At 29.6% G+C, this 14,096-nt stretch overlaps 1 protein-coding gene across 2 annotated transcripts; it reads right to left on the reverse strand.

Moving 5' to 3' along the window:
* Positions 1–5,818: 5,818 nt before the first annotated feature.
* LOC117924588 (cytochrome c oxidase subunit 6b-2) lies at positions 5,819–12,015 on the reverse strand. 2 transcript variants are annotated; one of them, XR_004652819.1, is made up of 5 exons: positions 11,911–12,015; positions 8,948–9,036; positions 8,717–8,798; positions 6,128–6,347; positions 5,819–5,994 (listed from the first exon to the last, which is right to left on the reverse strand). XR_004652819.1 is itself a non-coding variant. In XM_034843248.1 (4 exons), the coding sequence occupies exons 1-4, from the start codon at positions 11,917–11,919 to the stop codon at positions 6,294–6,296; spliced, it is 234 nt and encodes a 77-aa protein (XP_034699139.1). In that variant the 5' UTR covers positions 11,920–12,015; the 3' UTR covers positions 5,819–6,293. The 2 variants fall into 2 exon arrangements, 1 of the variants encoding a protein (XP_034699139.1); XM_034843248.1 differs by having other exon boundaries at positions 5,819–6,347.
* Between the last annotated feature and the right edge of the window lie 2,081 nt (positions 12,016–14,096).

Raw genomic sequence — 14,096 nt, forward strand, 5'->3', positions numbered from 1 at the left:
TTTTAAAAAAATAAAATAAGTGGTGACTCCAAGTCTTTTTCTAAAAATCAATTTTTCACAAATAAATGAAAAGTGTCGTTGGAGTGGGAGCGCATTGAAAAAATGCAAGTCCACAAAACCACCTATAAACATCTCAAATCTGCCTTTACGAATCACTCTATTTTCATAACAAATTTTTGAAAAAACTATTTTGAGTTCAAAATTTAACAAAAATTAAAAAATATATAATTTTTAAAACAATTTTATTTCCTATTTTTTATTTTCTTAAACACCTATTTGATTAAAAAAAAGTAAAAATTATTTGTAAAAAATAAAATCTATAAAAGATTAATTGATTTTGAGTTTTAATAGTGAGAAAAATATAATTAAAATGTTATAGAATACACATGTCACATTATGAAACAACAACAATCATACTAATATATGCTTATTATTTTTCATACATATTGTAAGTGACATTATTATTATATTATTGTCATAAAATATTATTAATATGCTTATAATTAATCCTTTAAAATATATTCATTTATAAAATATAACAATATGAGATAATATTTAATTTTTAATATATATTATATAATATTTTGTTCATATTAATATTTTTACTATCCTTATTATTAATAAGTTTTTTTCACATTATGACTCACAGTATCTTTTATATGATTTTTATGTCTTTATAAATCTTTCTACCATTTTATCTATTTATTATTTGTTTTTAATTTTTTAGAAAATAATTTTTAAAAAGAATTTGAAAACGCCACATCTGTATTTTTACTTTTTACATTCAATTTTCTGCTAAAATGAAAATTGAGAATCACTCTCCAAGTATTTGAATTTGATTTTTTTTTCCTAGGACATGAAAAAAGAGAACAACTGAATCAAAATTGTTTTTAATTACCATTTCTAAATAATTGCATAATTTTTTTAAAAAATTTCTCTTTTTTTTTTTTTCTTTTTTTCTTTTTTAAGTTTAGTTACTAAAATCAAGAAATTGCTACTATGTAAAATATCATTTTGACATAGGCTTTTTTTTTTTTTTTTGTCTAAATCATAATATTAAAAAAATAATATTTATTTAATAAATAAAAGTTAATTATAAAAAGTTGTATAAACCTAGTAAAATGAAAAGACAAAATAATAATTTAAACATATTTTATATTATTTTATGAGGGAATCAAAATACATTTAATTGAAGATCAATTAAAGTCCTATTTATAAATAAAATTTCATTAATGTTGAAATCACTTTTTTATCTGGATAGTATAATTATTTAAGTTATTCAAATATAAAAATGAATGAAAAAAAAAATGAAATGTTCATTCTTGCTTTTCTAGTACCAAATATGATCATACTGTTTCATAAATCCCCAATCACAAAGGAGCCTTGGGGTGTCAACATGTGCTTCAAGCTTATTCCTTTCAAACTTTAAAGGTTCTGTGTTCATTATTTTTTAAAATAATTTTCTCTTGACTAGAAAAAGAAAAAAAAATCCTTATATATATATATATATATATATATATATATATATATATATATATATATATATATATAAACCCTAAAATGAGTTCAATTTTCCGAACCATGTCTAGGAGATCCAATGATTCTCAAGATACTGTTGTAAACAGTGAAGAGATCAATTATCCTAAGATCCAAAATGATTTAGATGATTGGAAGTTACCCAAGGTGTCTAATCAAGAAATTTATAAGAAAGGAACCTTTAAGTTCTTCACAGATTATACCATCAAGACCTCTGAAATGTCAGTCAGCTTAGAACAAGACGACCAAGTCATAAGACTTCTAGATAACAGATCCATTGAAAAGCATAAGAAAGATGGCTATAATTTCATACACTTTGGTATGATTCAAGTAGCAGCTAAGCCTTTGACAAGATTAGGTTTAAACACTTCTATTGTCATGTGTTTAAGGGATAATAGGCATCTCGAATATCGAGATTCTATTATAGGCGCAGTCCAAGCTGGACTGAATGATGGCCCAGTTTATTTCTAGTGTTATCCTAACTTCACAGTTAGAATAAGAGATGCAGACATCTTAGATTCAGTTGTCCTGCATATTAAGACTCATGGCTTTAAGATCAAACCAGGAAACAGTCCTGTTTCCATCATAACCAGGTTTGCCTATAAGAGCATGAACACAAGCGTGGGATCTGGGGCTCTTTGCACCAGTCCTAAAGGTGAGACCACTTACTTTCACTCTGATATGCTAGATAAGTCAGATTTCATCATCCCCAAGAAGATCTTGTGGAAAGATGTTGAATTTCCTGAAAATTGGCATTTTGCTAATGCTGTTCCAGCCATAGCACAACGTTCTGAAAGTATTGAACAGATTGTTCAATATCCTGATGGAGGAGGAGAACTGGTTTTCTCCAACTCTTTCAGACATTCTAGCAGCCCTAGAGTTTCTGTTTATGAACCCTCTAGAGCTTCAAGCTCTTCCATCCCAGTTAGAACCACTAGGGAAGAAGAAGGTTCCAGCTCAGGAAATCCTAAGAATATTAAGCTAACAGGTGTCAGAAGTCACACCAACGTGGCTAGACCATTTTACACTGAGGATAATGAGTCCACTCAGGAATCCCAACAGGATGAGTCCCCTGTTATGTCTCCTACCTATTCCCAGATGATTAACACAATTAGCCTAAGCGATGAAGACTTTGAGATCAACAAGGATCTCTTAAGAAAAGACTTCTATTCTGAAGTCAATAAGCAAAGAAATGATTGGTTCTTTAGTACTGTCCCTAAGGTCATTAGAACCATTTACCAAGAAGAATTCTATGCCTACTTAAGACAAGAAAAGAAAAAGTTTTTTGGTTCCTTCTCTTTAAATTTCTGGTTGGATATCTTTTGTATTTTCTAACCCTCTTCTTTGTTTTGAATCATGGCATAATTTATGTTTTCATTACATATGACCTTGTCCTGGGTGTCTATAATAGCAGATTGACAAACCTTATGAGACGTCACCTCAACCCTCTTACAGCCTAACAAACGCCTATCCACGACTAACAACGGCTCAACCGGCAGGGCTCGCGCTCCTAGGCACACTGCTACCTATCCTAGGATAGGCCAAGAACACTATATATATATATATATATTTCAAAAACTATTTTAAAAAATATTTCTCAAACCTAAAAATTTGTTTGAACATGCAATTAAAAAATAGTTTTTATTTTTAACAATAGAAAACCAATATTTTGGTAACCAAGTTAGAACCAAAAAAATTATTGGTTCATGGTTCAATGATAGAATCAATGGTTGAAGGACAATAAAACCAATAAAATCATAAATATATAATTTATATATTATTAAAATTAAAAATATTTATAAGAAATTTGAAAAAATATAAATAATTAAAAATTTAAACATATTTCATCATTTTAATTAATAATAATGACATAAATTATGATAAGGATAACATGAAGATTATTAAATTATGAGTATTTCTAATTTTATTAAATATATTTAAATTTTAATTATTAAGGTAAAAGAAGATGTTATTATTTAAATTTGGTTAGATTTTAAAAACTATATATTTTATTATTTTGGTAAATTATAATTATTTATATCTATTTTTAAGCGTTTGAAAAATGTTTATATATTTTAAATGGTTTTTTAATTAAAGAATGTTGACTTGATGGCTGGTGCCCCTGCTTTTTATGGCCAAAGATTGAGCCCCAATCCCGTCCACTTCCTGTAGATGGCTTTTCGGCCTTAAAAATAATGAATCCCACATCGAAATCCCAGCAAGTCAAAGCCGCAAAAGCAAACTGTGAAAGGGCATTCATGTTCCCGGTGGCTAGCCCGTTTGGGTGGTGTGATTGAGCCCATGAGTGTTGAGCCCATTATGTGAATTTTGGTATAAAAAAAAATTATTTCTACTGGGCCTAAACCGTTGGGTTGATGAACGGCTGAGTCGGTCCACCGATTTAGCAATTGGAGACTGAACGCGATTTTGAAAACATTATATAACGGCGATGATTTGTATGATTAGAGTGAAATAGAAAAGAGTTTTTAAAGAACAAGTATAATTGAAATTTGATAGTCATTTTTTTTTACACATAAAAAAATTTTAAATATGATATTCCTTTAAATTATGTATTTATATCAATTTTTTTTAACTTGAAAACAAATTTTCAATACTCAACTCAAGGTTCCAAACTCAGCAGTGGCAACTAAACACGAGCATTGCACGTGAGGATCTAGGCACTATCTCAAAGAGAGATTGGGTGAAATAAAGACCTAAGTAAATGATTCTTTCTATTATGGATAGCAATAGTATAGCCGATCATTGTGGGTATAATGGTAGATGTATAAACGAATTCATTTCAAGACAAAATTTGTAACTTGTTATCCTCTTACTTAGTAGACATTACCTCTATTAAAAAGATGATTCATTCGAATCGACATGAAAGTCTAACTACATTGCATTATTAGAATCCCGTATAAAATTCATTAATCTTTTAAAAATAATTTAAAATTCAAAAATCAATTTAATTAGTACTAGAAAGTCATGAAACTCGATAAAATGAAATTCATTCTAAATGTCTTGACTAGTTTTTCTTTGCATATAATTATATTTTTACAAAAAAAAAATTCATTAAACAAATAAACTTGTCAAATAAGTTTTAATGTATTAAATTCATTAATGAGTTTAATAATTTGTAAAAACAACTTAAAACTTAAATAATAATCCAATTAATATTATAAATTTATGACCAAAAATTGGGTTAAAACAACTTTATTATTTCTCTTTTATATAGATTCATTTTTTTTCAATAGGAAAATAAAATTCAAATTAATCAAAACTTAATGTATTGTATTCATTGAGTAGTAATTTTTAAAATATTGAACACTCATTAATACTATATATTTATAGATAAAAATTAGTTCATAATGACTATTATTTTTCTTTCTATACATGATTATATTTTTATAAATTTTTTCATTAGAAAAATGAACTTCAAATGACAATTTGAATTGAATTTAATAATGGATTTTATTGTTTATTTTTAAATAAGTTGGAACTAAAAAATAAATCTAATCACTAAAAAAATCATAACTGAAAACTAATATATTATGAGTTATGATTTCTTTTGTTTTTCTTATATATAGAATCATTTTTTTAAAAAAATTCTCACTACCTAAATAAATTCTAAATTTACCAAAAAGTAATTAATAATTTAAATTCTTTAATGAATCTTTTAATTTTTAAGAATAATTTGGAATTCAAAAAATTGATCTAATTAATTGTATATTAATCAAATCATTCTAAAATATTGTATATGTAATAAAATACTACATTTTTTTTTATATAAAATACAATTTATAATTTATTATAATATTAATTTTTATTTTTAACTAAAATTAATAATAATTGTAATTACAAAACCTAATTTCATTTTTAATAATACTTGAATAGAATTTAATGAATATCATAAAAATTAAAATTACAATGTTTTCACAAAATTTAAATTTAAAAATTTATTTTTAAAAATAACTTATCCTTTTATTGATTTTTTTTTTTAAACAAAAAAAATTGCGAAACACCTTATTTTTAAAAAATTCTAAAAAAGCTATTTTATTTATTTATTTAACTTAAAAGCAGTTTTATAAACAAGAATCAAAAAACCCTTAAATTTCCTCCTCCCAAGGATTATTCCTAAAAACCTGCAAAAAAAGACTCAAAATAAATTAATTCTCCAGAAATACCGTTAAATCCCAAGTATTGATCAACCTATTTTCTCAATGAAAGCATGTAAACGAGACAAATATGTAATATTTGAATTTTTATAAGAAAGGCAAACTGATTCTCCAAAAAGTGATTCTGTAAATTTTAGTAAAAAGAATCCCCATTTGAACTAAATATTTCGCCCAGCGCAAATTGTAACTTGTGAGCACATCCATCAAATAGTGGAAATACTACACACCTCTTTTAAATTCTATGCCAGCTCTCTCTCTCTAGTCATGAAACCAGAGGTGGGTCCTGAATCACACTAAAATGAAACAATTAGACGCAAACCTGTCTGAGGAACCAAGGCATTAAATTTTTAAGTAGCGATCAAACACCATCTGCTGAAAAGACAATCATTAATTGGAATATCCAAAACATAAGAAACCTTGTTTAAGTTCTTCAGGAACTTGAGCACATGCAAGAGAGAGTTGAAATAGCCTCCTGTGCCTCGCTTATTCATTAGCCTCCAACAAGAAGCATGTAGCTAGAAATTGAAAAAACTAAACAGAATTTGCAAGAGATAGAGGGACCATCACGTGTGATGATCAAGTTCAAAGAGGACCTGGGAAAGTGCCATTCTCCCTCTGCTCATTCCATTTCTCAATCTGCAGCCATTGAACCATGGATTTAAGACAAGAAAAATTCAAGATAATAGCAGGAAAATCTCCCATCACAAGTGAATTTCACCAAAATCCAAGCACTGGCAAGAAACTTAACGAGGGTATGAATTTTGATAGAAATAAAAGGAGAAAGTAACTTTATCATGCTCAAAACCTGCTAATTAGTTACCAATAAAAGAATTAAGGGAAGTGAAATGGAGAGAACGATCTTGACCCCAAAAATCAAGTTTTTATAAATCACATGTTCTATTGGACTTTAGCAGTGTTGACACACACCAGTAAATAACAATCTGGTTTCTTTCTTTCTTCCTTTTTTTATAGATGTAGTATGAAACCCAAGTCTCCCACAGTTTTTCAAGATGGAATATCTGGTGCCTCATTTGTCAGCATGTAATGATATGGACGTATCTGTATGCTCATATTTTGAACATATTGCATGAAATTAAAACCTGCACAGATGCTACAATCCACCTATGAGGATAGATTTGAAATGGGAATGGGGTTTTCATTGTTTGCAACCTAAACTTAAATTTTTTTTTTCTACCCCTCATTGTTTCAAGGGTGGATAGTGCTTCTTCTACTCCATTGGAAAATTTTTTTCTTGTATGCTATGGTTGCGATGGATAAAAATAAAGAAACCTACAAAAGAAACAAGAACACTTTAAAAAAAAAAAATCAATATGTTAAAAAAACTAAGCTTGTTACATTTTGAAGGCCTTTGATTTGTTATTTGTTATCATAAAGAGAAATATTCAGTCGCTCATCACAAAGTTGTTCCTCCAATGTTTCAGCATACATTCCAGTGCTTATATTTAAGCAAATGCTTATCCATTTGCAATATATATATACACACACACACACTACCACATAATAGCAATCAAAGCATCCACCAAGCAATCAAAGTCTTGCCGGGCACTCATGTTTCTCTAAGCTTTCACATTTCTTGTTTGGTATTTCAATTTTTCTGCAATCTTCAACTTGTTTCAATTACTTTTACTTTGATTTTCATTTTTAAGATATCAGATTGGGTTTGTTCGAGCTCTGTTTTTGACATTGGGACATGACATCAGTTCAATTTGGTTTGTGCAAGGGTTGTTTTTGAGATCAGATTATTGCAGACTTCCAATTGAAAGATTGTTTCAGAGATTGAACTATTTCTATATTGGGTTTGGATTTTTACTAGATTTCGGAGTCCCCTTTTATTTTTATTTTTTTTATTTTCATTTTTTATTAATACCTCTTTTGTTTTTAAGAGTGGCTTGAGTAGGATTGATTCGGATTCATTAAATTTGCCAGATTTAAAAAGATTGATTTTCCTTCTAAGAAAATGAGACTATTTTTAGGGTGGTTTTCTGAATTACCATAGCTATAGATTTTCTTTTCTTGTGATTTTTTTTGGTCATTTTCCAATAAAACAAACAGACCATGATTAGAAATTTTTTTTAATCAATATACCAATGCCCCAACCCTACCCATCCTGATTTAGGGGATGGGACTCACAATCCTCCCCCACTGTAGATTCAAGCTAGGAATGGGATGTGTAATTCCTCTGTAGGACTGAGATCAGTTAGAGATGCACTGTTTCCCAATCCCCCAACAATAACCACAACCACTGCCTGCCCACCATGTTCTATCACTGAACACCTTCATAAGTTTGTTTCGTCACTGGCACCATCTAGATTTGTGTCACAAATCACCACATAATGGAAGTCAAAGAATCCACCAAACAACAGACCAGAATAGTGAAAGAATCTAGGAGAATTCAACTAGCCACATTATATTGACTAAATCTAAAACCAACTAGTTATAAATCCAACTCTTTCCAAACATAGCCCAACAAGGTAAATTGTATATTTACCATTTGTTACTATGCCAGAGATGCCTACAGACTCATCATAGCCCAACAAATGAGCAATGAACTTCTGTACATTGCTCTAACAGACTCATCATATCCATGTTGAAAAGAAAAGTGTATATCACTGTTCCAACTCCAAGCAGACAATACAAGCATCATGTGATAAACACCAGCAGAACATGAAACTCTGGGGTATACCCTAAAGGAGAAAGCAAGGTTCGGTCCTCAATTTCATTCTACATATAAGCACCTACTCTAAGTTTGAAAACAAGAGAATCTTATGCATAATCATACATTAAGAATAAATAGGCACCAAGAAAAATGTAATATTAAGGATGATAGCATTCAAATTATATATCCCAGAAATAAAACAGCAAATAGCACTTTTATCTGGACCATGCCTATCCAGGACAGCAACAAAACATGCATCCAACTATGCTATTAAAAGATGGTTAACTCAAAAGCAGACCAAGAACTGTGTATGTATCATACTACTCACCCATTCAACTGGACAGAGGGACCGATAGTATTTGGCAAATTTTTCACAGTCACCAGACTCTTCCCCCTTTGCTGCCAAGCACCTGCAACAAACATTTGAAGCTCAAATAGTAGCTTATAATGATACATAAAACTAATTGACAGCTTTACTGGAGCCTCAAACTATCTTCCTAAAAACGATGGGACACTCTTTCATGAATGAACTTGATTGCCATTGTACTAAAAGCAATACCGGTGAAACTCAATGTAGCGGGTGAAACAGTGTCTGGTCTGATTTGTGCTAGGAAATCGGAAATCTGCTGGTGCTGTTTGCAGGTTAACCTGAGATACAAAATAGGAAACAAAGAATAAATTGAAAGCTGAGATGACAACACCAAAGTTGAGACAAGGTTGTCATAGAATACATGAATGGCCTTCCACTAACACTATGGTATTGTTAGGAGAGAAACACTTAGCATATTGTGTAATTTGAACAGCCTTGCACATACTTCCTTGAAAGAAACTTTCCAATGAATTGATTAATACATATTTACATACAATTAGTTTCTAGTTTTCACGCAGTAATCACTTACATGAATATAGAATTGTAAAAGGAAACTAACATGTATAATTGCTGAAGCTTTTATCAGGTAATGGTCATGAGCAAGAAACATTTTCAAAGGCAATCCTAACTTTTCTAAAGTGACATTGATGAAAACACAAAATGAACATTCTCTTAAATCTTCCTGAGTGATTTCAGCTTCAGAGCTGTGAGGAAACCTAGTTACATTATTAGACCACTCAAGACAAGGAGCATAGAAGCTCTAGTAGCAGAAATCCAGTTGCAAGAGGACTTAAAGAACAAACTATTTCCTTAAAGATTCTAGACAAGTAGGAGTACGACCATTTTCATTTGGTTCTTTTTCCCAACAAGGAGGTAAAGGAAAGAATGAGCCTACAATTAATGGAACATGGGTTACTGAGGATGCAGAAGTTAAGGAGGGTGTTGCAAACGGCTTCTGCAGTGTATTGCAAAAGTCAAGGGACTGGGGACCTAGCATCAATGGATGACATTCGCTTCTCTTGGGAGTACAGACTCAAGGGGCTTGGAGGGTCCTTTTTTAGAGGAAGATGTGTTTGCTGCCTTGTCTTGTGTGAGCAGGGACAAAGCTCTTGGGCCAAATGGGTTCAATGTAATGTAGAACAATAAAGAGAAAAAGGATGTAGGGGAGAAAATGGAAATAGAAGAGAGAAATTCTAAAGAAATTACTAATATTATTAATCAAAAAAAGTTTGTCATAGTTAACATAACAAGGCATATATATAGATAAGCAATTCTAACTCCAACAGGAAATTAATTTTAATAAATTTTAACTCTAATGAAACTTTGTTGATAGCTAATAATGACCCTAAAATAAATAATAAACAACAAAACACTCTAAATAAGTGTGTAAATCTTTATCTCCATCATTTCCCCCCAGTTAAAAAGAACACACCTCCAGTGAGTTATGTGTAGATATTGCTCTAAAAGATTAGGATCAAATTGACAGAAATCCTCATCAATAATCCCAGTATGATCAGTATTAGGACAATGTCTCCATCAAACAAGAAAGCATTTGACTACCACTAGTTGGAAAAGTAATATACTAATCCACCAAGACATCTACAATCACATCAGTTGGCGCTATTAGACCAATGGATTTTTGTGCAGAAACAGAAGAAGGCAATACTAGATTCTCGAATGTGCCTCAGTAAGAATATAAATCTGCCATATTAAAAATTAGACTTATGATTATATGTGATGGCAAATCAAGCAAATGTGCATTATATTCAAGCCTTCGAAAAATATGAAAGGGGCCCAATGAGCAGTCATGCAGTTTCTTTATGGAATTTTAAGGGTAATGCTCAGGACAAATGCAAATCAGAACATAATCACCGTCGTTGAACTCTCTATTCCTACGATGTGCATTAGTAGCAAGTTTATAGTCGACATTACTCGAAACAAGTTTTCATTGTATTTAAGCATGTAAGTCACGAATATGGTCAACAAAGGCCTTAGTAGAATCAGAAGGACAGCAATCAGTAGCCAAGGGAACAAGATCAATGGGTTGGCAAGGTGAAAGACCATAAACAACTTCAAAAAGACTTTTGCTTGTGAACTGGTTAACTAAGTTACTGTAAAAACCTCAGTGTGAATAAAAAAAAATATACTAATCAATGGGTTTCTCACCAACCAAGCACCTAAGCTACGATTAATAACCTCTGTCTAACCATCTATTTGAGGATGGAAACCAGAGGAATACTTCAAAGTGGTTCCAAAAAATTTCCAAACCATCTTCCAAATATGATTAACAAACTTAACCTCTAGCAGTCTTGAGTAAACCAAGGGCAAAACCCATGCTAAGATCACGCCAAGGTGTATGTGGAACGGGTAATGGAATGTACAAACATGTGTCTTGTTCGTTAGCCTTACCCAACTGATTGGCATGGCATTGGGAAACAATCCTAGAAACATCCCTTTACAATGAAAGCCAAGACCTCCCATATGTAATTTCCAGGCTCATTTTCATTCTATAGTTGCTATTGGTCAGTCTCCGAAGAAAAAGATCGCTTAAATAAATTATCATCAGAAATTAAATCATTTTGAGAAAAGGAGTCAACAAATCAAAGCTGTCAAATATTTATCAGTAATTTTTCATGCCCACATATACTAATCTCTCAAAGCTGAAATTTCCATTTTCAATATCATGGGGCACCAAGAACTAGGAAATTTCACAAAATGTTTAAAATTTGGAAGGCCTGAAATATAATACCCCAAAACAATATTCATAATCTGAAAAGCTATAATGATTCAAAAAAAATAAAAACAGCAACAAAAAAACATATAAATGAGCTAGCAATCAATCAAAAATTGAATCATAAAATTACCCAAAAATTAATTTCCTGAATTATCTTCGTTCCAAACACTGCCTTGCGGGACCGTTCAATTCCTATTAAAGCTAGGAACATACAAAATACCAAAAAAATAAAAAATAAATAAATAAATAAAGATTCATAATTGATAACTTGTCTTGTTTTGAGCCAAAACAACTAAAAGAAATAGATTTTAACCTGCATTTTCAATTTTTATTTTTTTTCCTATCGCAAGATTTTCTTAGATGCCAAACAAAGAGAACCAGATCAAAACAAAAAACTGAATAGGAGGAGGAGGCTTACCTCTTCCATCACGGATCCGATCGAAAACAACCCGCAAGCTTCCAAAGAGCGAGATGAATACAACAGACTACGAACATAAGGGCGCTTTGACGCTGCGTTTGTATAGGAACAGCTTCTCTCAGTTCTTCCGATTTACTAATGACAATGTGCCACGTGGCTAAATGAGGACCCACCGCGTTTTAAAATGGAATGATGAGAGGTTTATTTTAAAAAAAAATAATAATAATTTTAAAAAGTTATCAAAATAAGATTTTTCTCCTAATAAATTAAGAAAACGCTCTCGTCTTTCTTAAAATATCAAAATTCTCCTCCATGAAAATGCCTATATATTTTTATGGATGAAATTTCATATTTTGAAAGACTTTTATGATTAATTTAAAAAATCATCAAATATCCCGTTAAATCTATTCTCACACTAAAGAAAAATTATTTTAAAAAAATAATTCAAAATATTATAAATTTTTTTTTTTTTTAAAAAAAGGGTTGGTAAAAAACCTACCTTTCCCATATTTACTCATTATATCGTTTGGGAAAATCAAGCTTTCATGCACCAATTAAAAAAATAAAATGAGGTTTTTAATCAACTTTCAAACGACAAAATAATAAAATAAAAAAATTACCATATTTTTAATTGAACAAAAAAATTTGAATCCTCCACGTCACTTTTTCTTTTAACATCCCTTTTCCTTTTTTTCTTCTATTATTTAACATTCTTTTTTTTTTCTTTTTTTCCCACATCTATTTTGATATATTTTTTAAAATATATCGAAGCCGATATAGTTTTTTTTGTCTAAAACCTTTTTAATTTCAATATTTAATGTTAATCCTTTCATGATAATATATAATAGATAATTATTGACAACAAATAAAATATAACCTAAAATATAATGGATAAAAAATTTAAGTTTTTTATTTTTTTTTAAATATTCAATTTATAATTTTAAGAATAAAAAAATGCATAAATACTCTAGAGTAATAAGATAATAATTATTTTTTTATTGAAAGATAAGTAATTTAATTAGAAAAAGTAGTTATCTTTTATTATTTTTTATGATTAAAAAAATTATTTTTTTATTGAAAAACAAGTACTTCAATTAGAAAAAATAATATTTTATTTCCTCCATTTTTTATATAATCTATAAATTATATTTTTTGTTGTCAAATTTCTTTCAATTATTATTATTATTATTTTAAAATTTAAAAGTCATACATATTTATCATAATCTCATAGGAATAATTAAAATACATGTTAGACATAACTCTTAAATTTTTTATGTTTGAAATTTTTGGATGTTGCATAATATATTTTTATTTAATATAATTGATGATCTCAATATAAATTTAAAAATAGTTTATTAATAAAGTTCATCATACACTTTCATGAAACAATCTAACTAAAATTTAGATGATCATGCCACTAAAATTCAGATGATTCTAGGAAAAATAGGCACATCATGTTGAAAAATAAGAACATTTTTTTAGGACATTCTTATTCAAAACACATGTAAATATTTTTCTTTATTTTTTTTTTAAGAACATAGGTATTTTTCTCAAGGATGCACCTATGACTCCACCATGTGTAATGAGAAGACCTCAAATTCATTTCAAGCCTTCCATAAGTTAATACTTCGATCCAAATAAGGCCTAGGAAGGTCACAGTCTACCTAAAAAAATGTATGTATTAGGTCTTATTAAGGTATAAATATTCATTTGGGGAGCATTAGGAAAGGATTTGAGGCTTTCTCCCATCCCGAATTTCAATTTAAAACTTCACGTATATCCTTAAGAAAAATATATACATTCTTAATAAAAGTACGTATATTTTTTCAAATGTTAACTAGGACCTCATTAGCCCTTATTATGTCTTAAATATTAATTTTGGGATCCTCAAGAAGTGATTTGAGGCATTCCCCCACCTCAAATTCTAATTTGGAATTTCACATACATCCATAAAAAAAAATACTTACATTCTTTCACAAAAATAAGTATATTTTTTAAGCTGAACCGAGACCCCCACCCTTATTATGTTCTAAATGGTTATTGGGGAATCTTAGGAAGTAATTTGCAACCATCCCTCACCCAAAAATCCAATTTTGAACCCCACATGCATCATTAAGAAAAATATGTATGTTTTTCACAAAAATGTGTATATTTTTTTAAAGGCCCTGAAACTAATTAGGTCTTAT

The sequence above is a fragment of the Vitis riparia genome, chromosome 11, assembly GCF_004353265.1.
Source record: "Vitis riparia cultivar Riparia Gloire de Montpellier isolate 1030 chromosome 11, EGFV_Vit.rip_1.0, whole genome shotgun sequence".
Lineage (NCBI taxonomy): Eukaryota > Viridiplantae > Streptophyta > Magnoliopsida > Vitales > Vitaceae > Vitis > Vitis riparia.

Coding starts and splice junctions, on each gene's coding strand:
- LOC117924588 (XM_034843248.1), bottom strand. Junction 8,799..8,947: donor CGCTACATTGAGTTTCACCG/GTATTGCTTTTA, acceptor TGTTTGTTGCAG/GTGCTTGGCAGCAAAGGGGG. Junction 6,348..8,716: donor CCCTCTGTCCAGTTGAATGG/GTGAGTAGTATG, acceptor CAATGGCTGCAG/ATTGAGAAATGGAATGAGCA.